Raw genomic sequence first — 26,628 nt, forward strand, 5'->3', positions numbered from 1 at the left:
TAGGGCTGCACCTAACGATTATTTTTAAAAGATCAACCTATCAATTTTTTTAAATAGTTGTTTAATCTAACATTTTGCTTTCATGGTTACTTTGTAAATGCGATAACTTTGTAAAAGAATGACAAAATAAAGCGGCTATGTCGGGTGCAATATATATATATATATATATATATATATATATATATATATATATATTCATTAAAAATCTATATAAATCTATAAAAAATATCACTTGCATTCCTCTTAGAAAGTTTCATACATTTATAACTTATTCTAACATGAAATGTTATTGTAGGAAGCAACCATTTCAAACTCTAATATTTAAAATGGCATATTTTTGTACACGCATAATCAAGCTGTTTACTCGGCAATGCGTTGGAAAGCAGCATTGCCAGACCTTCCATTAGCATCTGCTCTGGAGAATCTTCTGTTCGAGTTCTTTCCTGAAAACACAGTTGATAAAAGAGCAGTGACTGCCAGGCACTGACACCCACAACACTAAGTCTAAACTCACTCTAATACACATTTAGGCTGCTGTCTCATTGTTTTGAGGTCAGACTGAGAGAGCCAAAGTGTTTTCTTTTGAGATGCTTATGCTGTGTGTGTGTGTGTGTGCATGCATGTGTGCACGCTGGGGTGTGCCATTTCACTTTGACACAGCATGCACTGCACCATTTTACTATGTGTTTCTTGGAAGAATTACCATACTAGTTCAGATTTTTAGGGATAAAGTCTTATATTAAACAATGGATCAGTAATATTAATGACACTCAATGGAAGTGGATGTTTTTACCTAATCGACATAATCGATTTTGTTGATGCATTGTTGCAGCCCTAGTCAGGCATGAGGGAAGGAAGGAAGAGTGCCTTTTTTCTATTGGATTGTGGCTGTAATTCAAATGAAACAATACAGGCGAGTTTGCATTAATGTTTGCTTCCACAGCCACACCTGTTTTAGCATTTTAGTAGTGATTCTATTGTGTTAAGATTTTAAAGTTGGTTCTACTTAAATGTTATGTTTTGTAGTTTTTCACAAGGAAAATATTGTAGCGTTTTTACGCAGGGAAGAATGCTGGAGAGACGAGTGAGCTTATTTGCTACCCAATGCAATGGCTGGGAGTACTTTATTAAGCACACAGCATGTAAGGCATGAGCAGCACCTTCACTCAGGAGCCTACATCCAATTCAGCACTAGTTTGAACTGGAGCACATTTCACACGTCACACACCCCTCACACAAACAGGGCCGAAGCCACCAACCCAAACACCTTTCCCCATCATGGTGAACACACACCGACATCCCCGCAAGGCATGCTGGTCGTCAGCCGCCGCCCCGCCCACGCCACAATATATAAGGCAAATTATTTTTAGGATGCTATTTTTTTTAAACACCTTCACTGAAATTATTGGACTTATCACTATATTGGACTTCGTATTAAAGAACTAAAACTAAATTATTATGGTTTTCACCTTGAACATTGAAGAAGCGTGAAGATACCGTTTCTATTGTTCTAATGTTTTAATGGTGGTCAGAAGCATCCAAAATGTTCCCTTAAACCGTAAAATAACTGCAATGGAACAAGGTTGTCTTTTAAAAAAAGTTTCTACAATGTTTTTCATAAAAAATTAGCTGCTTAGTTTTACTGAACATCCTCTAGAACCGGTTCTTCTGAGGACTTTGTTGCATATGCTTCTTTTTTTATGCATTCAAATCCCAAAAGCTTTCTTTTTATCTTTGTTTTCTGAAAAGTGGTCTTTTACTGTTCACAGTATGCTGCTTTCAGATACAGATATATTCCTGTAAGTTTATTTTTATTTTTATTTTTTGGAATATTAATGTGGTCAGATGAAAATCAGATGAAATCAGAAATGCTTTTTTTTTGTACTGACTTAATCCGAATAATGAACAAAGTTTGTACAAAAACGCACAAGACCTTTTCACAGTACCGCACATCAAAGCAATTAAATTCTTAAATATAATTGTTTAGACTATGTTGAAAAGTTCTATATTTAATGGTTCTGACAAAGTTTTATTAAGACTAGCTCTGAAAATGTCAGTTAGTATGAGTTGGTCATAATTTTAATCAAACTGCATGCCAATACAGACCATAATATCCCAGATGTTTCTAATTTCTTTTCACAGGCACATGTTGAATGTGTCGTGGGATCACACAGATTTCTCATTCAACAATGATGGGTACCTCGTCAACCCTTCCATGCTCATCATCACTCTGGACAGAGACAGGCAATGGGACAAGGTCAGACTTGCAATAATAAATACATAAATATTACAATATTAAATAAATAATTATGGATGGATGGAATGGATAGATTTTTTTCCTCAGATGATCATAAAGCATATTAATCAAAAACACAAAACAATGAACTACAAATGAATTGCAAGCTTAGCAAATGAGTGTTTATTCAGGTTATCCTTTAAACCATGGTCATACATTTGAAAAATAATTTGAGAAAAAAAAACATCAAACATTATTTTATTAATTTATTTCAAAATAGTAATGCATGATAAAAAAAAACCAATGTAACAATTTCAGCATCAGCCACAACATCATACACAGCCTTGGCTCCAGACACTTTAGACAGATTGGTATGGTAGGTTTCTTGCTGTGAACTCTATATAGCTGTCTTAAAGTTGTTTTCATATACCTGAATCATTCAGCAGCGGGCCCATTTCTGATTGGGTTGTTTGTTTGGCTGAGGAGCCTGCAGAACTTTGACAGCATCTATAAACTTTCAGGGCCACTGTAGAGGGCAATTTGCCTTCTTTTCCAGTGTGCCTTGGTTGATTAAGCTTCAGCGCTTAGCATAACTGAATAAATAGTCTCAATTCTTCATGGCATAAATTTAATAAGATAGTGAAAACATTTCCTTTGAGATTCTGGGCCAATGTTGACATGATTAAATTGCAAATTGTATAGGTTTTAGATGCATTTTCATGCTGCAACTCTCCTATTGTACCACATCCTAAAGGTGTTCTTTTGGATTCAGATTTGGTGACTGGGAGCACCACTAAGGAACACTTAGGGATTTAACATTGTCATGAAGCGATGCACATGGTCAGCAATATTCAAATAGGCCATGGCATTCAAGCAATGATTGATCGCTATTAATGTGTCAAGAAATCATTCCCCACACCATGACACCTCGTTCACCAACCTGTACCTCGGTACATGGCAGGTTGGGTCCATGGATTCATAGAACTGAGTTCTGACCCTTCAGTCTGTGTGTGCCTCAGTAGAATTTGTGCTTCATCTGATCAGGCTGCTTCCATTAATACAGTAAGCTATCAGGTTTTCAAGCCTGTGGCATTCTCTTCTTGGCTGACAGAAATTAAACCCTACACGGTCATCTATTATTGTAGCCCATTGTTGTGTGCAGTCTGGGATGCATTCTGAGAGCTACAGACAGTAAAGTCAGAATTTAATAGCTGATTAAAAGATTGCATGAAATGAATGAGTAAGTGTTCTTTATAAAGTGCTCAGCAAGTGAAAATATATAACACTATATGGGCCTAAGGTGTATGTTTATAGTTCGTTTGAGTCTTTCACAGAGTCCTCACTTCATGCCAAAGTTCCTTTTCGGGACTTACGTGTATTATTTTTCATTTTGCTTTAATAACCGTATAGGTTTCAGGTGCACTTTCGTGCTGCACGGTAAAACCTCCTAAAGTCATTTTCGGAGCATAAAAAGCAGTAATGTCTGGAAAATCTCTCTCTTTTTTTTTTTTTTAAACTTTCTCAGTTTTTATTTTTATTGTATCCCTCAGGGTAGAGTCCATCCTTTTGACTCATTCTCTTTCTCGTTTACTTGAGAAATACAGAGTCCTTGATATTGCTCACTCAGTTCCATCTCTTAGCTGTTCTGCAGACTGATAATTCACTCTACACTTGTGTTGTGCTTCAGAGGTCATTTATTAGGCAGGTAAATCACCAGATAGCTCTTTTCGAAAGCTATTTGGCTGACAGCTGCCGATGACTCGCTCTTCATATTGGCGCTCAAGTCATCTTCCGGAACGATGTCTTTTCAAAAAGACGGAAAAGTGACCTCAGGCATGTGAGATAATATTAAAAAGATAGTGATAGGCAGACAGGTAAGGATAATGCACTAGGAGATGAACCTGGGTTAAGCCTCATGTCATGCATTGTGATTTAAAACTAACAGAAAACTGTTACAAAAGGGGCCTTCCCTCTGCTTCGTCTTTTAACGCAAAAAAGTGCAAAAAAAATCTGATTTGTTCTTTGATATATATCCTTAGGCAAAATCAATTTTACTTTTTTACCGAAACAACAAACCCAAAAGGCTAATGTGCATGAGCCTTGCAAATCCCATGTCCATGTCTTCCTCAAATCTTTACTACAGACTACAGATAACCTGTGTCACTCAAAAATTGCAATAATTTTCTCTAGGATTTCTAAGCAGCTTAATTCTGCTAGCAGTCTGATCACTAACAAGCCACAGAGCACAGATCTGTTTCATCTGAGTGCCTTTGGATAAGATTAAGGCTCCTGAGTGCTCATATCTACACAAGCAGACATTTTAACATCAAAGTTTTCTAAGGACAGCTAGTTGCTTGCCAGAATTTCAATGGGACTTTTTTCCTTATATGTGTCCACAGGTGCATAATGACCTACTACACTATTTTAAAACCTTACAAAAAACTGTTTTCTTGTGTTCATTCATAAACCATATTATTAACAGAGGACATAAAATAAGCATCAGATTCATTTAATTATCTGTTCTCTGTTTCTCAAAAAAAAAAAAAAGTGATTAGTTTCTGCCTAATTACTTTTATCCTCTGGGCTTTCTATTGCATGTTTTTCCCAGCTAGTGGTTTACATATTAATGAAGACATTAAGCCAAATCAACGTACGCTATTATGTTCTCAACCAAGCACAGCAAAAATATAATGAATACAATTATAGAAAAAGACGGTTTAATTAGGCTCAAAATAATTAGCAAAACCACTGTCCAAATATGTTTCATAATTTCTTTCACACAAGGAATACTCTGTCTCGTTTTGATGCCTTGATTACGCAAGAACACTGTTATGGAAGTAAACAACCACGAGAGCACGTACAAGAAGTAAAGACAAGGATGAGGATGTACTGCAAAGACATTCCATTAATTTTCTTTGTTAAAGGTACTTAACCATCCATGTAGGCTCGACATAATCACTGTATACCAAAGTGCTGCACAGTAAATACTGGCTATTGAGGTGGAAGGAGATAAAAAGAGATGGGTTTTCTGAGCTAGCATGCTATAATAGACAAAAATAGGTATGTTTTAAATGAGAAAATATATGTTTGGGAAAAAGTTGAACCATCCCATCGTGTTGCATGGCATGTGAGTGGCAGAGCTACAGAATCTGTCTTTAATCCAACTTAACTATTTATATTAATGCATCGTGCATTGGTAAAATCTGCAGTGATAAAATCTGGCATAAAACTGCTTGGTGTGATATGTTTGCTCTTACAACCCATGTTTTGTCCCATAGTGACACTTGACTTGACTTTACTGTACTTTTAATAAGCAGTATAAAAGCGTGAGGCGCCACTTACATCTCTTTTACTTATACTCGATATTTTGATTTCATTTATGATGCAGATTTAACTTCAGGCAAATACCAAAGGACTGGCAAAATTTCATTAAATTCTGTCCAGACAGTTTTGTGTGATGCTGTGACAAAATCGGCTGGACAGACATACAAACATACAGACATACAAGTCGAAATTTTTCTGAGACTGGTTTCGGGTCCTCCAATGCATGAAACATAAGGATATCATTGAAAGAGTGAGTTCTGACCAGCGTACAGACAAAACCTTTTATTTTTATAGATTATATTGTTTACCTGTCCACAGATTTTTGTAATTCTGCTTATTAGATTTGGAAGATGAATAATTATTGTAATCAAAGAGTTATATTTGAGTATAACTCTGCAGAAGTAAGTATATTTTACAATTCAAATTCAAGACAATATAATGGTGCAATAATTATTTGGCTTTGTATATTTCCTCTGCAAAATTTTTTTCGATGTTTGTCACCTTATGAAGGCTTATCACCTTTTTTGTAACTCGTACTCTACATAGCAGAAGTACACTAAGCTATAAAGACAAAAACGATTACATGTGCATGGAAAGTAGGCAGCATGGTGGTGTAGTGGTTTCTCACACCTCCATGGACGAGGGCTCCTGCCTCAGGTCTATGTTTGTAGAGTTAGCTCCTTTGTTTGGTGGGTTTTGACCTGATACTCCGGTTGACTCTCACAGTCTAAAGACATTCAGATTAGGCTAATTGGCATTTACAAATTGCCTGTAGTGTGTGAGTGAGTGTGTGTGTGTGTGTGATTGTGCCCTTTGATGGATTGACACCCCATTGAAGGTCTATCCTGGCCTGTGTGCTCCGAGTCCCCTGGGATACTCCAGGACTCCTTTGACCCTGTACAGAATAAGCCGTATAGAAAATGAGTGAGTAGGTCAAAGTGGAAAGTGGTGACTGATATCTGCTTTAATAACTCCTTACTATATGTAAGTTATGTTAACTGTATGTTAGTTATGGATGTATATTGGTGTCATGAACATCACCATAAACAATTCAATCATGCAATCATGAAACCATACTGCAACCTAATCTTCTGTAAATAACCAAGAATTTTAATAGAGGCTTCCCCATGATCATGGGATCATTTTAGTTACTGTCTTTTACATGGATCAGTGTTTCCTCTTTGCTTCCCAGGTGGGAAATTACGAGTCTGGTATACTACAGATGCGCTATCCTGTCTGGCCTCGGTATGGAACGTACTTGGAGCCAGTGTCTGACAACCGCCATCTAACAGTAGCCACTCTTGAAGAGAGGCCATTTGTAATAGTGGAGGCTGTGGACCCCATCACTGGGACCTGCCTCAGCAACACTGTGCCCTGCAGACGCCAGTCAAACAAGACAGAAGTGTAAGTAACCATGTACTTCTCTCTTCAAGTGCCTTACACATTCTAATGAACAAGACAAGGATTAGTGCATAAAATATTGCATATAAACCAAATGCATAATAATCTGATATTACTTTAGTTCAGGGTAGAAAAGTTGAGACATAAAGGTTGATTGTAAGGCATAATCTTATTTGTAAATGATTTACATTTAGAGCAAAAAGACATTGCTTTAGTAATATTGAGTGCCTTTAGTTTTAACGGTGAGTAAGCTGTTGTGCTGATTAGCATTAAAGGCAATTATAGAGCATGCTTAACGTAAAATGAAAAGAGTAACGGTTTCTAAAGTATACAATATTGGCAAAGTGATATAATATACCTGGATATAATGTAAGATTACATGCTACTGTTTTTTCCTAGTTCTACAGTATGATTCTAACAGAACCAGATACACTGGTGTGCTAGAAATACTAACTACTTCTGACTGCTTCAGACTGCTTCTTCTAACAAGTGTACAGACTTTTTAATGACAAGACCCTAGTTTTGTAAATGTGAGACCCTCTGGTAGCAAGATGGTAAACAAGGATATGTGTACACTGCTGGGCTTGGAAAACACATTCTTGATGGGTAAAATTGTAGAAAATATGGAAACTGGAACTAAAACATTATAAGTTTTATTTTTTTGTGCCTAGTGTTAGATAGCTTACATTTGCCCTGATGAGCTTTTTGAAGAACACATTGATAAATAGAAGATATGGCTTTTTTAAACACTATTTGCACGGAATTATTTCCAAATCATCAATCAAGAAAAAAAGGCCTCTTCCAAATGGTCAAGATGTCAGTTTATGGTAAAAGTATCAATATATGAATTATCAAATTCAAAATTCTCAGTTTTATTTGTCACATACACAGTCATACCCAGTACGATATGCAGTGAATTGCTTATATGACTGCTCGTGACCTTAAAATCAAGATTATCAATAAGAAATAAATTCTGGAATAGAATAAGAATAAAATATAGAAAAACTTTATATATCTATAGCTGTAGAAAAAAATAGTAGAACAAAATATAAAATGTATATATTTTTTAAACAAATAGCTATATATCAGTATTTTAAAAAATAAAGCAAAGAAAATAAAGGGAAAAAAGTCACATAAAATGCTAACAGCAGAATTTATTATTTGCTTTCCATGGTGTGCTATGAAGTAATTTAAAAGGCATATCTAAAGGCACAGCATCATAGCTCTTTTTAGCATAGTGTACCTCAACTGGGTGAAAAAAAAATGCCTCTCTTAGGTCATTTTTCAAAATAACATAGCGACTCTACCAAAAAGTTGAGTTCTACAGTACATGGTTATTATTAAAGAGAAATCAGAGTTCTATCTGGATGTATCAGCTGGCACTGGGTAGGAGGCACTAGGGTGATGTGAGGCCTCATAGACTTGAGTACCCTGTTCTCCCTGAAATATTCATCGCTATTTGTTAATTCCCAGTGTCTCCCGAGAGCCCACTGTACTCACAGCACCGCCTGATCAGAGTGGAGTGACAATCCACAGATTTGATTAAAGTACAGCGACTCTCAGGGCTTTCTGCCAGGCTCTGAAATCACCTTGTCTGTGGCCTCTTATTACAGCTAGAGCAAAAACTTTCACGCACATTGTGTGTAAACACATTGAGATGCCTTTGGAAGCAGGGATAAGCATCATTGCAAAACTCTGAACGATGCCAGGTGGTGTGACAGGGGAGCAGAGTGTTTACCATGAATCATGAGCAGGAGAGACTTGTTTGCAGCCACCAGAGTATTTGTTATCTTTTGTGCTTATATTCGTGTGTGTGTGTGTGTGTGTGTTTATGCCAACCTCTTTAACCCCTCTTTGTCATGGTATGGCTGTATGGTTCATTAGTCTGGAGTGAGGTTACAAGGTGATTTGTCATTACTGTGCTCAGGTTTCCGATTCTCTACAGCTCACAGATTTTCCTCTATCATAATTGAAAACACTTTCTCTCCAACTCTTGAAATCTGCACACACACACACACACACACACACACACACACACCACCTCAATGTCTTCTCATTATTTACTTTCTATTCTGGAAGCCAATTAACCTGCAGCACTAGGTCGAACCCTCTCCCCAGAAACCAGATACAGCCCCACACCACCTCCTCTCACCTGCAGGCAATGTCAAGCAAATCAGCTTGAAAGTTAAGTAAAAGAAGCTAGAGAATGGCAGAACATGCTTCATATATTCACCTTGCAGTTGACACAACAGAGGCCAAACCTAACCAGCAATTAAATCATATCTCTAAAGGTAGGCAGCCAAGCATATCTTGTCCTAGTGACCTCATTTAAAGTTCTATAGATGTTTTTTTCCCCCTGCTCTATCTCACAGCTGGATTTCCCATAGTCTTGCATTTGGGAGACACTGTACTCATTATGGCCCGGGATTCCATACACTGAACCTGTAGAGTTTATCCTCATCTCACTGTCTCTGTCTGACTTAAATGCAACAAGGCTAAAGCATAACGCAGGAAAAGGGCTCGGTTCAGTACATTTGTAACATGTAGACAACATGCTACACTGAATAACAAAACCTTCAATCCTTTGATCTTCTGTTCAGTGAATAATCAACAGAGATTGCTTTTTAAGGAGTTTTTAAGTCTGACTTCATGTCAGAGGTGAAGGAAATTCCCCAGTGCATTCCATTTAACTCTCACTGCTATGTTGCAGTAGCGGCACACCGAATTGCAATCATTGTCCAATCTCAGACATAAGAAGTAATCATAGGCATGGTTGTAATCACATCGATGTTGCCAAGCAGTTTCATAATGTAAATTTGTTTGTTTTTTGTTTAATTCCTAGCCTGTTAATCCTCTTAATCAGCAAGTTTTTCATAATTATTACTACGACATCATCAAAATGTTAAAATCTGTCTGGAACCTAAGAATTCAGTTTTCAGTGTTGTATGTTTTCTGCATGTTATTACTGAAAGCAATACTGTTTGTGTATACTATTTCATGCTTTTCGCACCTGCATTTCTGCTGTAATGAAAAAGACCATTTGTTTTTCTCTATTGATTTACTAATGAGCTGTGGCAAGAGTGGCTGAGGGAACATTAACACAAGTTAAATATGGAAAACAAAGAGAGAAGAGAAAATAAGAGAAGGTACTGGCTAGAAGACAGAAAAAGAGTTAACATTTTGATGCATCACAGTTCATTGTTACTTGATTCTGCATCAACACACAAAATGTTACGCAATTATACATAAATTACTTTTTAAATGGAAAAATACAAACAGCGCCATACATCTCGAATGAAAAGCAAAAACTATCATGGCTAATAAAATTCCTTTAAAAACACTTTTAAATGTTAAACACTTGAAGGATTTAATATTTCAGTCCATTTTAATTAAGAAAAGCCTATAATGGTATACTGGCACAAACAAAAGCAGAATGAAAAATCCTTTCTTTAATCACATAAAATAACACGGGAATACTAAATGAGCATAGAGACTGTTTGATATTTTCGTGAATTACTTTTGCATGAAGATAAATAACACAGATCCTGATTTTCATATAAAATGAAAAATTCGCTAAAGATCAGCAGATAAACATCACTATGGGTAAATCTACTGGATGTTACTTGATATTATAGTAGAAATGACAAAATTAGTATTTTCGAGTGCTTACACCTACTGGCATATGTCTCATAAATGTCTCTATAGGCTTATTTCCCACTCCAGTGAAGAGATTATGCAGGAATTTAGGAGGTTGAACAAACTAACTGTACATTAGGTGAATATACCGAACATTATAATATACTGTATTCTGTACTGTATGCAGTACTTGCATCCTGTGTACTGTATGTGCATGGGACAGTATATGATCAGCACCAGTGTCTGTATCTGTGAGAGTTAACAGTACAGCATGAGCAGCTGTAACGATCTACAGTACTGTATGTGTAGGCTATCAGCAGGATAGATGGGTACAAAAAGAAAAGAAACTTGTATATAATCTCCAGTGCAGAGTGAGTATTAGCCATCCATTTGCCACTACAGAAATTCATAGTTCATCTCATGCCTTTGTTTGCTGGTGATTAGTTTGAGTCAGATATGTTTTGGCCAGGCCCGGATGTCCTTCCATCTGTTATGGCTGTGACATAACACAAGGACCTGCCGCGACGAGCCCCAGACCCACCCGCCCACTGCTGACGTCACCTATCCTCTTATGCTCTTTCACTATCTCACCATATTTTTGCTGTTCGCTTGATCTTCCTCCTTCCCCTTTTCTATGCCGCTGACTACGTTTTTGGCACTGGTGTGTGTGGTGTGTGGACTTGAAGGTTGGAGAGAGAAGTGCAGCCAAAACTGAGCTATAACTGTAGTGGAAATTGCACCATCACAGTATTGGAACACAATGTTATTCACCATCCTTCTCCAAATAACACACACTGACATCACCATCGCCATCTGATGGGATTCACTGAGTCCCTTATTATTCACTTCTCATATCTAGAATGTGTATTTGATAGATAACATCTATCAGTCCTGCACTAATGATTCACAATCAACAAAACATGAAGCCGGTGTATAAAATGATGTGCTGTTAATGAGACACAGCCCGAGCTTTTCTCCCATTTATACACTAAAATCTTTTTTTTTTCTCCACTTGTTCCCCAGCAGTTATGACAAAGCTGCAAGCATAAAAGACAAATTACAAAACCAGCATGTGCATTTGTGAATGATGGAAAAAAGTTGACTTATTTTCTGGTTGACCTGTTTGAAACACTAAATTAAATTAGAAGCTGTGTTATTGTTTCTATATTTTTATAAATCAGCAGGATGTAATGTCTATTCTTATACCCACAGGATCATTGGAGATACTGAGCCCTACACCAAACTGTGCTGTAAAGGCTTTTGCATAGACATTCTAAAGAAGCTTTCCCGTAATATCAAGTTTTCCTATGACCTCTATCTGGTCACCAATGGTAAACATGGCAAGCTCGTTCGAGGTGTTTGGAACGGCATGATTGGAGAGGTGAGATAGCGTTTAAACTTTGCAGCACTGCTTATGTTTCGGTGTTTGAAGCACTTTGGCTAGGAGGTTTACACCACCTTTTAAATAATTCAGTACACTTTTAAACTGTAATCTTTTTCATTCGTTCCCATTTGTGGACACATTATATAGCAGAACCAGGCTGTTAATCCTGGAATAAAACTGTTCCAGGATTTTGAACATTTCAATTACTTTATAAAACACATTGGTTTGCCTTTTCTGTGCTTCGGTGTTGTCCCCCCTCATTTACAGGCAATACTTAAGGGCTAGAAGAGTATGTTATTTACTACAGTCGAATTAGTAAGTACACTTCTTTTAAACTGAACTATAGCCAAAGAATATTACTTATTGGTACAAAACCACAAACGAATATGAATAAAATTGGTCAACAACATTTGACCTTAAAAAGTATCATATACATAAAACTTGGTACTTGGTACTAAAAATCTGTTTTTGTGACCAATTAATATGAGGGAAATTATGGCCCTAAGATTATGGCTTTGAAATAGAGATGAGAAATTCGAGAGCCTAAATCCCAGCATCCACAAGATACCATACTTGGGTCCTTGAGCAAGATCCTTAACCCTCAACCCTCAGTTGTTCTTGGCATCAGTTGCAACCTGTTTCGATTGAAAGACACTTTGGGTGAAAGTGAAAGCCAAAAAGTGGTGGATGTGTTTTAAGATAAGTGTACTTACTAGGCAGTATTTACTAGTGTATTTACTAGTATGACAGTATATAATTATTTGAATATTCTTTAATATAGATAGATAGATAGATAGATAGATAGATAGATAGATAGATATGAATAAGTGATGGAAAGTTTGAATCATTTTAGTGACTCGGTTCTTTAAATTTAATTCATCAAAATAAAGAAAACTTTTTTTGAGTCATTCAGTTCATTTCGTTCTTTTGTTCAGACATAAAATAAAATGTTATATTTTTAATAAACAGACCCCCAACTCGTCTACATACACAAATTTTGTCTATAGTTCCAATAATGAAAATATTACAATGCAGCTAAGGACATATTATAATAAATAGAATGAGCAGCTCATCTCTCATATCTTCTGGTCTGAGTCGTTCGTTCTTTTGAATCTATTGAACTGCATAGCGTCTATAGGAGTCACGTGACAAGAATGATTCGGACAAGAAGATTCGTTGGGAACCGTTCAATTCTGTTTCCTGAACAAATTGTTCATGAATGACCCATCACTACAATGAATCAGGAATAACCACTATAAGAATTGCAGCTTTTTACACAATAACAGAAATAATAAGCATTATTGCAGTGTTACGCTATATTTAATGTCAGACCATACATCACAGTCAAACTTCTATAATACACACTGAAACAGAAAGCCATCAAGTTCAGGTGACAGGTAAAACTATTAAATTACCCTTTCCCCCATTTTCTCTCTATATCCAACTGCTTTAAGTGATGAAGTGAAATCACAGGGGAGTGATTTGACCTGTCACTGCACCAAATGCCACAGCACTTTATCAGAAGAATGGCTTAAAGCAAGCATAGAAATGACATTTAGCCATTTGTTTTAATGTAGAGTTTAAATCTTTTTTACATTTCATTAAAGGTTCTCCAAGTTTTTATTTTTGTCTGCCTTTAAGGTGGTCTACAAGAGGGCAGACATGGCCATTGGGTCTCTCACTATAAACGAGGAGCGTTCTGAGATCATTGACTTCTCCGTGCCATTCGTAGAGACAGGGATCAGTGTGATGGTTGCCAGGAGCAATGGAACTGTGTCTCCATCAGCATTTTTGGGTAAATGTCTTGTATTATTTATTGTTTTTACACATGTTGGGTTACTATGTGCCTTGAGAAAGGGACTTTCTTTTATCAGATCATTAGCACATAACTAGCAAATAAATTCCCTACACATTTCCAATAGTCCCATGATTAGACAGTTTTTGTTCTTCTTTTTTTGTGACAGAGCCCTACAGCCCTGCAGTGTGGGTGATGATGTTTGTGATGTGCCTGACAGTGGTGGCTGTGACTGTGTTTGTGTTTGAGTACTTCAGCCCTGTAGGGTACAACCGTAGCCTGGTCACTGCAAAAGGTAAGTGATAGCAGAAATGAGGACAGATGTACAAGATACTCCCAAACTAATGTAACCTGAGAAATTTGAAATGACTGATGTAATGAAACACTTGGTTTTATCATGACCTGGTTTAAAAGATCATTTTCTTTTGCAGGAACCTTGTTCCAATTTCAGAGATCTTGATTAATGGTTTAGATTTTACTTCGGTCATAGGATACTTGAAATTCAATAAATCCAGAGCCTTTATTATGGAATTGATTCAAGGTAGTGGTCTATGATCTTATGATAGGTTAAAATGTACCACTTTACTATTTAGTTATTAATCTTAAAGCATATTATGCTACTACGATTATGAATTACCTTTTTCTTTTTTTTTTTCTTTTTTTACTGTGGAGTATAAACATAAAATAGCTGACAGATCTTGCTAGTATACATGGTAGGAAAAAACATATTGGTGTATCTTTTGGGCAGCAAAAGTTGTGTAATTAATAATTACACTATAATTATTGTTAAGTATGTTTATATTAATCACAAATTCAAATTGATGGGCTTTTCAGACTTCTAGTGTTAGAGTATTAGAATGTATTCAAATTGTTACTTACAATATTAGTTATGCTTCACTTTTTACTGCTTAAATTCTGTTCAGCCATTTAGATGTCAGGAAGGTCTCTTCTTTTTTTTTATCTATCCAGAATAGGATCAGTTTAGCCTTTAATTAAGTTTATCAGTCTATAGAAATTAACTGCATTGACCTTCTTATGCTTCACAATGTACTGTAGTTAATGATATAGCTAGCGATGGTCATCTGAAAATGATTAAGCCAACAAATTGCAGTGTTAACCTTTATGGATGAGCAGCCCAGGGCCTACCTAAGTAATTTTTTCAGTATGCTAGAATAAAGTCATGGAAAAAAAAATCTCTGCCTCGTCTCCTTAGACAAAAGCAAATATAACTGGCTTGGCAGCATAGGTGGAGCCTGGCACTTGTGCTAATCAGGGCAAACATTTTTCTCTGACAGCAATACACAATATATACAGTAACAGAAGAGAATAGTGACAAGAATGCCATAAACCCAAACAGCACAGCAGATCAAATCAGTTTTTGATCACTTTGTACTATTACACACAGGCATTCATAAAGTTAAAATCTGTTAATTAAAAGTGAAATACTGTTTTACTCTTACTTATCCTCTACACCACCTAGTATGTTCAGGGTTGCAGGAGGCCAGGAGCCTATCCAAAGGCCACAAGTACTCACACACTCTCACACAGCAGGCAGTCTGGAAATAAGAATTAACTTAATCTGCATGTATTTGGACTGTGGGAGGAACCCAAAGCGGTCTGGACTCGAACCCTCTGAGGTGTGATTCCACAGTGCTAACCACTACACTAACCGCATCCACAGGTGCTGACCATTCTTAGATATTTTTTACCATCTATAACTATTTGTATTTAACTATGCAAATAGTTAAATAGCCTTTTATTGGATAATTACTGCAGGGATTAATATGGTTCAGCTGGCAGCAAGTTATTTAACCCTAACTGATGCAGCTCTCTATTTCTTGAAAAGCCATGGCAGAAAACATATCCTGTGGTTGTGGCAAAGATGTTTTGGTAGGCTCAAATTATTGTCCTGCATGAAAAAAACAAACACTTAAAGACTAAGTCAAAGAAAAAAAAAAAGAAAAAGGGAGAACTTACAGCTAGGTTTAATAGCGAAAGAAAAGCATTTCCACACTCAAATTGATAAGAGAACTCAGGGGATTTAGAATAAACAGCTGTGTGGCCTTAAGAAAACCACTTATCAGTGATGTTAAGAAAAAAAAACTTTAGTTTGCTTGGGAGCATAAAGAATGCACTGTGAAGCATTGGAATAAAGTGATGTGGTCTGATGAGTCCAGATGTACCCTAATCCAGTGTGATGGGTGCATCAGGGTAAGAAGAGAGGGGGATGAAGTAATGCACTCATCAAGCCCAGTGAGTACCATACAAGCCTGTGAGAGCAGTGTTAGGATCTGTTATGATGTTGTAAAGAAGAATAGACCAAAATTCCTCCACAATGCTGTGAGAGACTGATAAAGGCATGAAGGCAATACTAAGACCTGCTATGATCAAATGATTTTTATTATGTTTTTACATGAAAAAACATAGAATTTAAAAAGGGTCAGGGTCAGTATCTACAATACTATGTACAGGAACCTAAAAATGTTATATTAATTTTAGATCCTGGCGGACCAACCTTTACCATTGGAAAGTCAGTGTGGCTGCTTTGGGGGATTGTGTTCAACAATTCTGTGCCGATCGAAAACCCAAAAGGTACCACGAGTAAGATCATGGTCCTGGTATGGGCCTTCTTTGCTGTTATCTTCCTGGCCAGTTACACAGCCAACCTCGCAGCATTCATGATCCAGGAGCAGTACATTGACACTGTTTCTGGACTGAGCGACAAAAAGGTAAATAATGATGATTTGTATTCACTAAATTAATTTTATACAAATCACAGACAACCTGTGGAGGTGAAAGTACATATTTTATGATGTTGAGTATTTTGTAATTAAATTGCCTAATTTTCAGTATCTGAAAATGCCATCACAAGCTGTGAAATTACTTCTTGATTAAAAATAAAATATTTAAATGTTTGCATATAAATCCTGTATGACATCCTGCAAAGGGGCTATACAATTTGATTAAAAACTGCATGACTGTTTACAGAATTACTGACAAGAAGGGAAAAAAAAAAAAAAAAAACAGATAAAGGACCATATCAGAGTTGCAGCTGATTGCCTCTGGCATTCCAAGAAACAAACTCTTTTAAAGGAGAACAATTAAGGGCTTTCCAAAAGAAAAAAAAACAATCTTCAATATACAGTGCATCCTGAAAGTATTCAGAGCGCATAATTTTTTCCACATTTTGTTATGTCACAGCCTTATTCTAAAATAGATTAAATGAATTTTTTTCCTTAGAATTCTACACACAACACCCCATAATGACAATATGAAAAAGGTTTACTTGAGATTTTTGCAAATTTATGAAAAAAAAAAATTGAGAAAGCACATGTACATTAGTAATTACAGCCTTTGCCATGAAGCTCAAAATTGAGCTCAGACACATCCTGTTTCCGCTGATCATCCTTGTTATGTTTCTGCAGCTTAATCGGAGTCCACTTGTGGTAAATTCAGTTGATTGGACATGATTTGGAAAGGCACACACACCTGTCTATATGAGGTCCCACAGTTGACAGTTCATGTCAGAGCACAAACCAAGCATGAAGTGAAAGGAATTGCCTGTAGACCTCCGAGACAGGAATGTCTCGAGGCACAAATCTGGGGAAGGTTACAGAAAAATTTCTGCCACTTTGAAGGTCCTAATGAGCACAGTGGCCTCCATCATCCATAAGTGGAAGAAGTTTGAAACGACTAGGAATTTTCCTAAAGCTGGCCGGTACTCTAAACTAAGCATTCAGAGAAAAAGGGCCTTAGTCAGGGAGGTGACAAAGAACCTGATGGTCACTCTGTCAGAGCTTCAGAGGTCCTCTGTGGAGAGAGAAGAACCTTCCAGAAGGACAACAATCTCTGCAGCAATCCACCAATCAAGCCTATATGGTAGAGTGGCCAGACGGAAGCCACTCCTTAGGAAAAGGCATAGGTCAGCCCACTTGGAGTTTGCCAAAAGGCACCTGAAGGACTCTCAGACCATGAAAAACAAAATTCTCAGGTCTGATGAGACTTTCTGGCCACTCTACCATATAAGCCTAATTGGTGGATTGCTGCAGAGATAGTTGTCCTTCTAAAAGGTTCTCCTCTCTCCACAGAAGACCTCTGGAGCTCTGACAACGTGACCATCAACTGAATTTACCACAGATGGACTCCAATTAAGCAGCAGAAACATCTCAAGAATGATCAGAACAAACAGGATGCGCCTGAGCTCAATTTTGAGCTTTATGGCAAGAATACTTATCTACATGTGCTTTCTCAATTCATGTTGTCATGAATCTTTTTTCATGTTGTCATTATGGGGGGTTGTGTGTAGAATTCTGAGGAATAAATAAATCTATTTTAGAATAAGGCTGTTACATAACAAAATGTGGAAAAAGTGATGCACTGTGAATACTTTCCGGATGCACTGTACCTCCAATAAAATATCTTATATTATACAATATAATATTGCAATTCTAAATATATATATATATATATAAAAATTCTATCATCAGTAAAATAGTATTTAGCCCAATAGAGAGTATTTAGTCCCTAACGGTATATGTTCTGGGTAAAAAAATCATATACATCATATACATTTTAATAAGGTTACATTAATTAAGCATACATAATTTATATTAGAATAACATTGCTATTAATAATATGGAGAGCTGAAGATGGAAATATATGGCTAAAGTGATCCATATATAACTAACTGACTAAATTATTTGATTTGTGCAATGATAGGTATTCAGGCATGAGCTGTACGTATGGGCACAACTTAAAAATAAATAGCTCGTTGCCACAATAAAGGTTGAGAGAAAATCATTAAATATTAAACCAGTTTAAAATAGTAACTTGTTTACTTTTGGACAACATTTGTACTGGCTTGTATATTGTATACTGTGTACTGGCTTGTAATGTGAGCCAGAATTAAAAGTCAGCCAAGGGCGTGTTGTTTCATCTGCATTTTAGAGCTCATTACCTAATAGTTTAAACATGGAGAGCATTGGAATTTAGTGGAGCACCTAGGTAGTTTATGTGGTTCTAAGCTACATTACATTACATGGCTATGTATATAAATATAAACATTTTGAAATATTAGGGACCACTTTATAACTTTCAAAAACATGATACCTAGTGGCGTTTTCTACCCAATGCCAAGCGAATCCAAGGTATTTTCGAATGTACGGTACTTGTCATTTTAATTTAACACCCTTTTTTAAATTAATGTGTTGTCGACTGCTATCTCTTCTCAATTTTTAAAGTATTTTACAATGCGTAAAACAGCGCCTTCCATAATGTTTTGCGGTCAACGTGTGGTGAAACACGGTATTGCATTTTTTTACCATCATGTCCGAAGGGAATTATTGCCCACATGTTTTTTTTTTTTCTTTTTCAAAAGAAAAAATCAAAAAATATTAACATTCAGATAGGACTATCTTCACAATGTTGTCAGACTGTGATTTGTCAGAATCATGCCAAGGGAAGCCAGGATAAAGTTAGCTTTAAAACAAACTGTGTAAACAGACAACCTTCTACAGTAGCCTACATCACCACTGGCAAACTTTGGAAATTGCAGTTATAAAATGCAATGATTAGGTGTTTTTAAACTAAACTAACACTAGAACAGCAACTAAAAGTAAAAAAAAAAAAAAAGAGCTGCACTTGGACATAAATGGACAAAATAGCGGTTGTTTTGATGCTCATGACTCGAGTATTGATTAATGGGCCTTGCTTTGCCTGGATTAGTTTTATATGTAAATTCACTGTAGTGGTCATTAAACATAAAAATTATGAAAGGAATTTGTTTGTCAAGTTCATATAATGGGATATAAAAATCATGTGTTTAAAAAATGCAGCCAACCTAATATTTTGATATGAATGTATATTAAATGTTTCCTGATTGAGTTTGTAATGAATGACTATTTTATTTATCATCAAATCTTTGCTGTGGAAGTGTCTGATAACAGACATCTGCGTAAAATCGTACCGGCCACTCTAAAAGTTCGCCTGGTTACATTCCATTGGCTGTTAAAGTGGTGACGTATGATGTATACAGTGATAAAATAAAAAAGGACACAGAGGTTGTCTCATTTGGCTCACTCCAAAATATTCCCCCTCGCCACGCCACTGATGCATATCATATTTGTTCAAAGCTGGCTTGCTAAGCAGGTACAATGTCATAGAGGTACAGTAGCACTGACACTGACTGTCTCTAGCAAAGGCTTTCCCACAATTTTAACTTCTGCTTTGTTACACTCATAGAGCTTTGTAAGATTCTTTCCAGTAACACTGATCCTTATGCTGGTCTTGCATAGTGAAATACTGTAATAAGTGAAAATATGAGAACAGCCTCTCATAGCACCTCTTAAACCCTGTAGACATGAAGTGTGGCACTTGAAGACAATGCTGTGATTAAATTCTGCTATTATGGTTCTGCTATAATTTGAGCTTCAGATTCACTTTCATTCAAACATGGGTGACAATTCTCAACCACAACAGTTCTCATACTTTGGAAATTTCAGTGATAATACTGCTTGGTGTTGCTTCACTGCTGTGTTTTAATGAACTTAGTGTAAGGGTTTCTAATATCGTGTAAACCTTCCAATGTCTTATCTCTTACACCTCTGTTTGTTCAAAGTCATATTTCAATAAAACAATTCCCTCATTGGCCTTCCAAATCCTTTATAATGTAAACTTCCTATAGACCGTGTCCAGATTAATATTCATGCTTTTTCCTAGGACTTACTGGAACCCTTTTATTTTACTGGAACATGCTATTGTGCTTCCTATCATCTGCCTGTCTCCAGGTCCCACTTACAGTACATGTGAATGAATTTTGTTCTTTTGATGTACAGGATGTACTGTACATGGGCTACTGTACAAGAGGCTTTAAATATGCTCTCTTTGCTGACAATAAACACAGAACTTTTTGACACCCATTGCATGTGCATGTTCAACTTTGGCTCACCCGGCATCGGTAAGCGTATTGAAGTGTGGCAGACATGTCAAGCAATAATTCCTTCTTCAATCCATTTCAACCTTACATTTAAAAAATTAGGCAAAACAAGTGAGAAGAAATTCTATTACACAACTTATTAAATGAAGTGAAGGGAAGAAGGTAATACTGAAATGTCTCGGAACCATGGTTCTGTGACAGTTTTAATGTCAGTTTATTGTACAGCTAATCAGAGGTTTGAAAATTGAAATTTATAAGAAGGGAAATTATTAAGTGCATAACCTTAGCTGACTAATTAGAAATCAAAAGCCTTGATTCAGCCTGACGTTTATCACTTTTTTAACAAATTTTTTTGCCTATATTTTTTTCACATTTGGCCTATTTATGCAAGATAGATTTACATTTCACACGTTACTCAGAAATACAGAATATAGAAGCATTCTTATACTAAAGATAAAGACTAAAGTATTCACATATGGAAATTCAGCTCCTCTGGCCTTGAGCCTATAGGGCTATCATGGGTTTTAAAAACCAATTTAACATGCAAATTAAACTTCCATTTGTCCCTCTTTTTAATTGTGTGCCATCTTGCCGAACACAGTTCCAGAAGCCGCAGGAGCAGTATCCACCGTTTCGCTTTGGTACAGTGCCTAATGGAAGCACAGAGCGGAATATAAGGAGCAACTATCCTGAGATGCACGCCCACATGGTCAAGTACAACCAGAAGGGTGTGGAAGATGCACTAAACAGCCTCAAAACTGGGTACAATTTAACTCTCTTCCCCAAATGATACTAAGAACTTTGAGTAATCCTGTTAGTTACTTAATTTTACTTATTTGATCTTTGTTCTAAACAGCAAACTTGATGCCTTTATTTATGATGCGGCCGTACTGAACTATATGGCTGGTAAAGATGAGGGCTGTAAACTTGTGACCATTGGGAGTGGGAAGGTTTTTGCAACTACAGGCTATGGCATCGCCTTACAGAAGGAGTCCCGCTGGAAACGGCCCATTGACCTTGCTCTCCTCCAGTTCCTTGCTGATGGTAATCTCATGAAGCAATTTGCAAAATGGTTGCAAAGAGCAGAATAACCTTTACGCTTTTTTTTTTTTTTTTTTTTTTTACTAAGCAGTGATAATGGCAAACTATTATAATATTAGAATTCATCTAGTTTGTTGACTAATGGTGGCAAATTTTGTACATTGGTATTGTAAATAATGTTTAGTAATTAAAGTGTTGAATATTTAATATTTTTGGTTTTATTAATTGTGTATTAATAAACTTATATCTGTATCCTTAATTGTTCTCACTTAAAGTTTTCTTATACTTTTCATCTTACCTCTTTGCTCTAGTGTCAAGTATTTCCTGACGAAGGTGTATTGTGTGTTTAAGGTGATACTCAGAAGCTGCAGACAGTGTGGCTGACTGGAATTTGTCGCAATGAGAAGAAAGAAGTGATGAGCTCCAAGCTGGACATTGACAACATGGCTGGTGTATTCTACATGTTGCTGGTGGCCATGGGCCTCAGTCTGCTGGTGTTTGCTTGGGAGCACCTGCTTTACTGGAAACTACGCCACTCTGTGCGCAAGTCTGAACGCCTCGACTTCCTACTAGCAATCAGCAGGGTAAATGTTTCCTTAGTTCTTGGTAAATGTTCAAATATTTGATTTAAGCGCTATATTCTAGTTTCGGCCAGCATTTTCAACACACACTGCTGCGAATCATTGAAATCCTTGACCTCACACAATGCTGCATAATTACTGGCAGTGTAAAAAGCTTTTATTGAAAATAAATTGTATTTCTTATAAACAGCTCTCAAGTTTAGAGAAGGACATTATGAAATGAATTAACATTCGAAGGATTTAAACTTACGGTCTGCCAATTTAAGGAGCACTTATCCAGCCAAATGCAGTCATGGTTTAATTTGATTTAATGGCTAGCCTGCAAAACTAAAATGTCATACAAATAAATTTTCATAATGCCACTCAAGGTGAATCCTAATTTCTATCACAATTGTTTGTCTTGGCATCAGCAGATATGTACATAACAAATATTGAATATCAGTATCAGTCTACAGTCCCAGAGTTTACCTACTTTTGTGAAAATGAGCACAATGTATTGGTCAGTCATATAACCATAAAATAATCAAGGGCAGTCTAAATAATGTTCAATAAAAATGAAATATCTGAAATGTTTTTTTGTCGCCTCATTTCTTCAGGTTACCGTGCATGGGTAATTTTTCCCCCTCATTTTAAAAATGTAATATTACAAATTTCATTATGAAAGCTGGATATACTAACAGACATGATGTTAGATTTAGCATCCCAGGGAAAGATGCAATTTGAAAGTAAAATCTATTAGGTAGAATGAAATAGGACAAATAAACAAAAGCATAGTTAGGTTCTGATTTATTTTAAATGCTAATAATGCACATAAGCTTTTAGAGCAAACCAAGACTCAAATGAACAGTAAAAAGGTGCGAACATTGTGCACGCGACTTGAACTGAATATATAACTACAGTAGCTATAATTTCATGAGTTAGTCACATTATGCATTTTATGTATGTTTTACATATTTGCTTGCTCCAACACCATACATACTGTATCTTTTTCTTTGTTGTCTTTCTCATAGGGTATCTACAGCTGCTTTAATGGTGTTGAGGATGCAGACCATGATGGAAGTATACAGAGCCCAGATGTCACTAGCAGTTACACCCAGGCCAATATGCTGAAAATGCTTAAGACAGCCAAGGATATTGTATCCTCTGCCAGGGTGGAGAACTCCTTGGACAATGCCACTAAAACAATTGAGAACTGGAGTCGCAGAGCTCCAGAAGCTGCAAAACCTAGCCTTCCGACCCATCTGATTAGCACCGAAGCCAGTCATGGCCGTTTGCCCTACATTTCCAGTGTCACCAACAACCATATACCTTACACCCAGAGGGCACTGACTTCCTCGTTCCCCCTGCATTATGGTGACAGTGCCACCTTGCTAGAGAAACCTCGGGTAGTGACAAGGCCAACCCCATTACGCTACACTCTTCCTGCACGAACAAGTCACCATCATATATATGAACGAACTCTACCTATTTCTAGTCTAAGCAGTCCCCATATTGCTATGAAGGACCCTCCACCTCCCACAGCCCCAAAGCCTCACCATAGCGCCAGGCTTTTCATGGACAGTCAGGGCTGCCATCCAATGGCCTCCTCCTTTCACCCTTACCGTGAGTTTCATGTACCTGACATCTATTTAGAACACCAACAACCTCCTGAGAGCCGGAAACTGTACACTGGGGGACAAGGCCGCAAGAAGAGGTCCCACAGCTATGTGGCACCATCACAAGAACCTCGGCGCAGGAATGACTATGATGAACCAACCTCTTGCCTGGCTGAACTTAGAGCTAACCAGCTCCTGGAAAACCATGCCCATCCTTCACCCTGCATGGGAAGCCACTACCAAAGGCCCAGTGGGAGCTGCAATTCTTGCATGAAACCATACCTGGAGCCAGACATGGATGATGTCCCTCTGTTGGGAAAGGAGAAACTGAACCGTCGCGCCTCTTTCCTCAGGGCCACATGGGGGGGTGACAGGATGCGACATCTAGATGAGAAGCCTTCCACCTCTGCAACTTCTTCCAGTCGCATTAACATGCCTGACCTCTTCCCTCGTGTAGTGGTAGCTAATCCCAAGCCTTCAAAGATGTATGCCCGTTCTAGTAACAACTTTTGCTACAGTATGCCAGCTGAGCCAGCTTATCTTGACCCAGCTCACATGGGCTCCTACCCCTACAAGCCACAGAAACTCAAATACTCTCATTCTACCCACCTTCCCTCATACCGTGAGGCAATTCTGCAGAATGCCGCAGCTCTGAGGCGGTCTTCTTCCACAGTGGTGCACAGACATTACTCCACTTACCTGAACTCATATACTGACTTGCCAGTATACATGGGCCCACTAGCACAGGGGCCTGCACATTTCTATGATCATTCCAAAGACATGTGTCACCTGTTCCCCTGTATCAACCACTGCACAAACGATGCTGCCCTGGTTACCCAGATAGGTGGTAGGCCTGTGATGTATGACAACACTGCTTTTGGAGGCTATGAGGGTGTTGGATGCTCACGTGAAGAACCACCTCTGCAACCACTGCACAGTTTACCAGCCTCATCTAAGAACAGGGACCGCAGACAGGCTTTGGCGGCACGGAGGCTTAATAGTCCCTATGTCCCAAAGCCATGGGGCAGAGTGTCTAGTCTGGAGTCTGAAGTCTAAGGCTCAAAGTCCTGTCCAATTATAAACTATATAGAGGGAGAAATTAGTGAAATTCCAGAACTTCCAAGCTTTAAATCTTGCAAAAATGAAAGCTGTGCTAAAGGTGGGAGTGGAAGTGGACTGGAAGTGATATTCCCAATGCAATAATATGCAAGGCAGCAGGAAGAGGAGAAAGGGCACAACTACAGTATGTGATTACTGCTGGGACATCAGCATACTTTAAAATAGTAAAAGAAGTAAACATATTAAGTAATTAAATTCTTATATATTAAAATGGAGCCTATATATAATTATAAAAAAAAAAATATATATATATATATATATAATGAAAAACAGATGGAGCAGGTTGCAAGGGGTTAAATTATTCTTCACATAACTTTGTTTTGAAGTCCACCGCAAGGCATTGCAAAATTTTATAAATCAACCACTACAAAAAGGTCTTCCAAAAATTTTTTGTAAGTTCCAAGTTTTCAGAAAACGGTCAGTATAGGGCTTTTTATTTGTTCCAGTGATGTATCTTAGATTTTAAGACTGGTGAACTGCAACTGATTTTTTTCCATCTGTATTTCCACAATTGTTTCACTGTTTAATAAACGACTGGTGGCTTTAAAAGCCGTTTGGTATGGGCTCTGCTGTTGTCTGTTAAATGATCAAATGTCTTCTGACTCACTAAAGACAGTAGTTTTGAAGTCAAGGTTCAGTAAAGTAAAGACATGAACTTTATAAGAAGAAAATACCTTTCTTTCTTCCATGCTTCCTATTCCTTAAATTGGAATTAACTGAATTAATGGAGAAAATCACAGAGCAATATGAATCCAAAAACATGTACTGGCCTACCCCTACTCTAAATCATTCCATATCTACACACACAGCACATACACAGCATACTGTACCATTTATGAGATCAACACAAGCCAATCAAATTTAACTAAAACTCCTATCCTGTACTTACATTGACACAATCAAAATCAACTCATTTACAATATTCTACTCTTACATAGTTGTGGTTACTCTTTACGTTGCTAGTCAATGTTTTTTTTTTGTTTCTTTTAGAGATTTCTATATTAAGACATCCTGTGTCTTATTATGCAAACAGCAATCTTTTTTTTGACAGTCATATTGATGCTGAAGCAGGTGATCCTTTACCTGATAAATGATTCAGTGCATGCAGATACAATATCAAATGAAGAGGGCATATGATGATAAACAGCCATGCATCAACCCTCAGACAGAGCCAGCAATATACTGTACTGTATCTACATCTATTTAAATGTCATGGGGACACAGTCCTAGAGTCCTTATTGTCTTTATGTATTATTAAAGATTATAAGCAATTCATTCGACATCAGGAAGCTAAAATCTACAACTACAACCAACTAACATGGCGGTACAACCACAAATATTAGCTAAGGATTGCATGGACTGTCTTTGTATGCTGTATCATTACAGTTACCCTTGGGTTGGTTTGCAAGTTTGGTCTCCTCAATCAACACTCCTAAATTTTACAATCTAAAATCTACTGGAGATTCTTTCCAGAAGAGTGAAGATTATTATGGCACCAAAGGGGTGGCCAACCATATTAATTCTGCGGTTGACATGCATGAAAACAGAACAGTGATAATGGTATTGGACAGGATGTGTATAC

At 37.1% G+C, this 26,628-nt stretch overlaps 1 protein-coding gene across 1 annotated transcript in view; it reads left to right on the forward strand.

Annotated features, from left to right (window-relative positions):
• Window positions 1–25,256, forward strand: part of grin2ca (glutamate receptor, ionotropic, N-methyl D-aspartate 2Ca) — a 66,936-nt gene extending 41,680 nt beyond the window's left edge. The window contains exons 4-13 of the mRNA XM_053515358.1: window positions 2,143–2,257; window positions 6,753–6,964; window positions 11,810–11,978; window positions 13,623–13,776; window positions 13,946–14,071; window positions 16,276–16,505; window positions 21,312–21,472; window positions 21,567–21,754; window positions 22,103–22,335; window positions 23,343–25,256. Coding sequence (XP_053371333.1) covers window positions 2,143–2,257; window positions 6,753–6,964; window positions 11,810–11,978; window positions 13,623–13,776; window positions 13,946–14,071; window positions 16,276–16,505; window positions 21,312–21,472; window positions 21,567–21,754; window positions 22,103–22,335; window positions 23,343–24,983 — 3,229 coding nt within the window. The 3' untranslated portion in view covers window positions 24,984–25,256. The remainder of the gene's footprint in view (window positions 1–2,142; window positions 2,258–6,752; window positions 6,965–11,809; window positions 11,979–13,622; window positions 13,777–13,945; window positions 14,072–16,275; window positions 16,506–21,311; window positions 21,473–21,566; window positions 21,755–22,102; window positions 22,336–23,342) is intronic.
• Window positions 25,257–26,628: the final 1,372 nt, after the last annotated feature.

Source organism: Clarias gariepinus, chromosome 16, assembly GCF_024256425.1.
Source record: "Clarias gariepinus isolate MV-2021 ecotype Netherlands chromosome 16, CGAR_prim_01v2, whole genome shotgun sequence".
NCBI lineage: Eukaryota > Metazoa > Chordata > Actinopteri > Siluriformes > Clariidae > Clarias > Clarias gariepinus.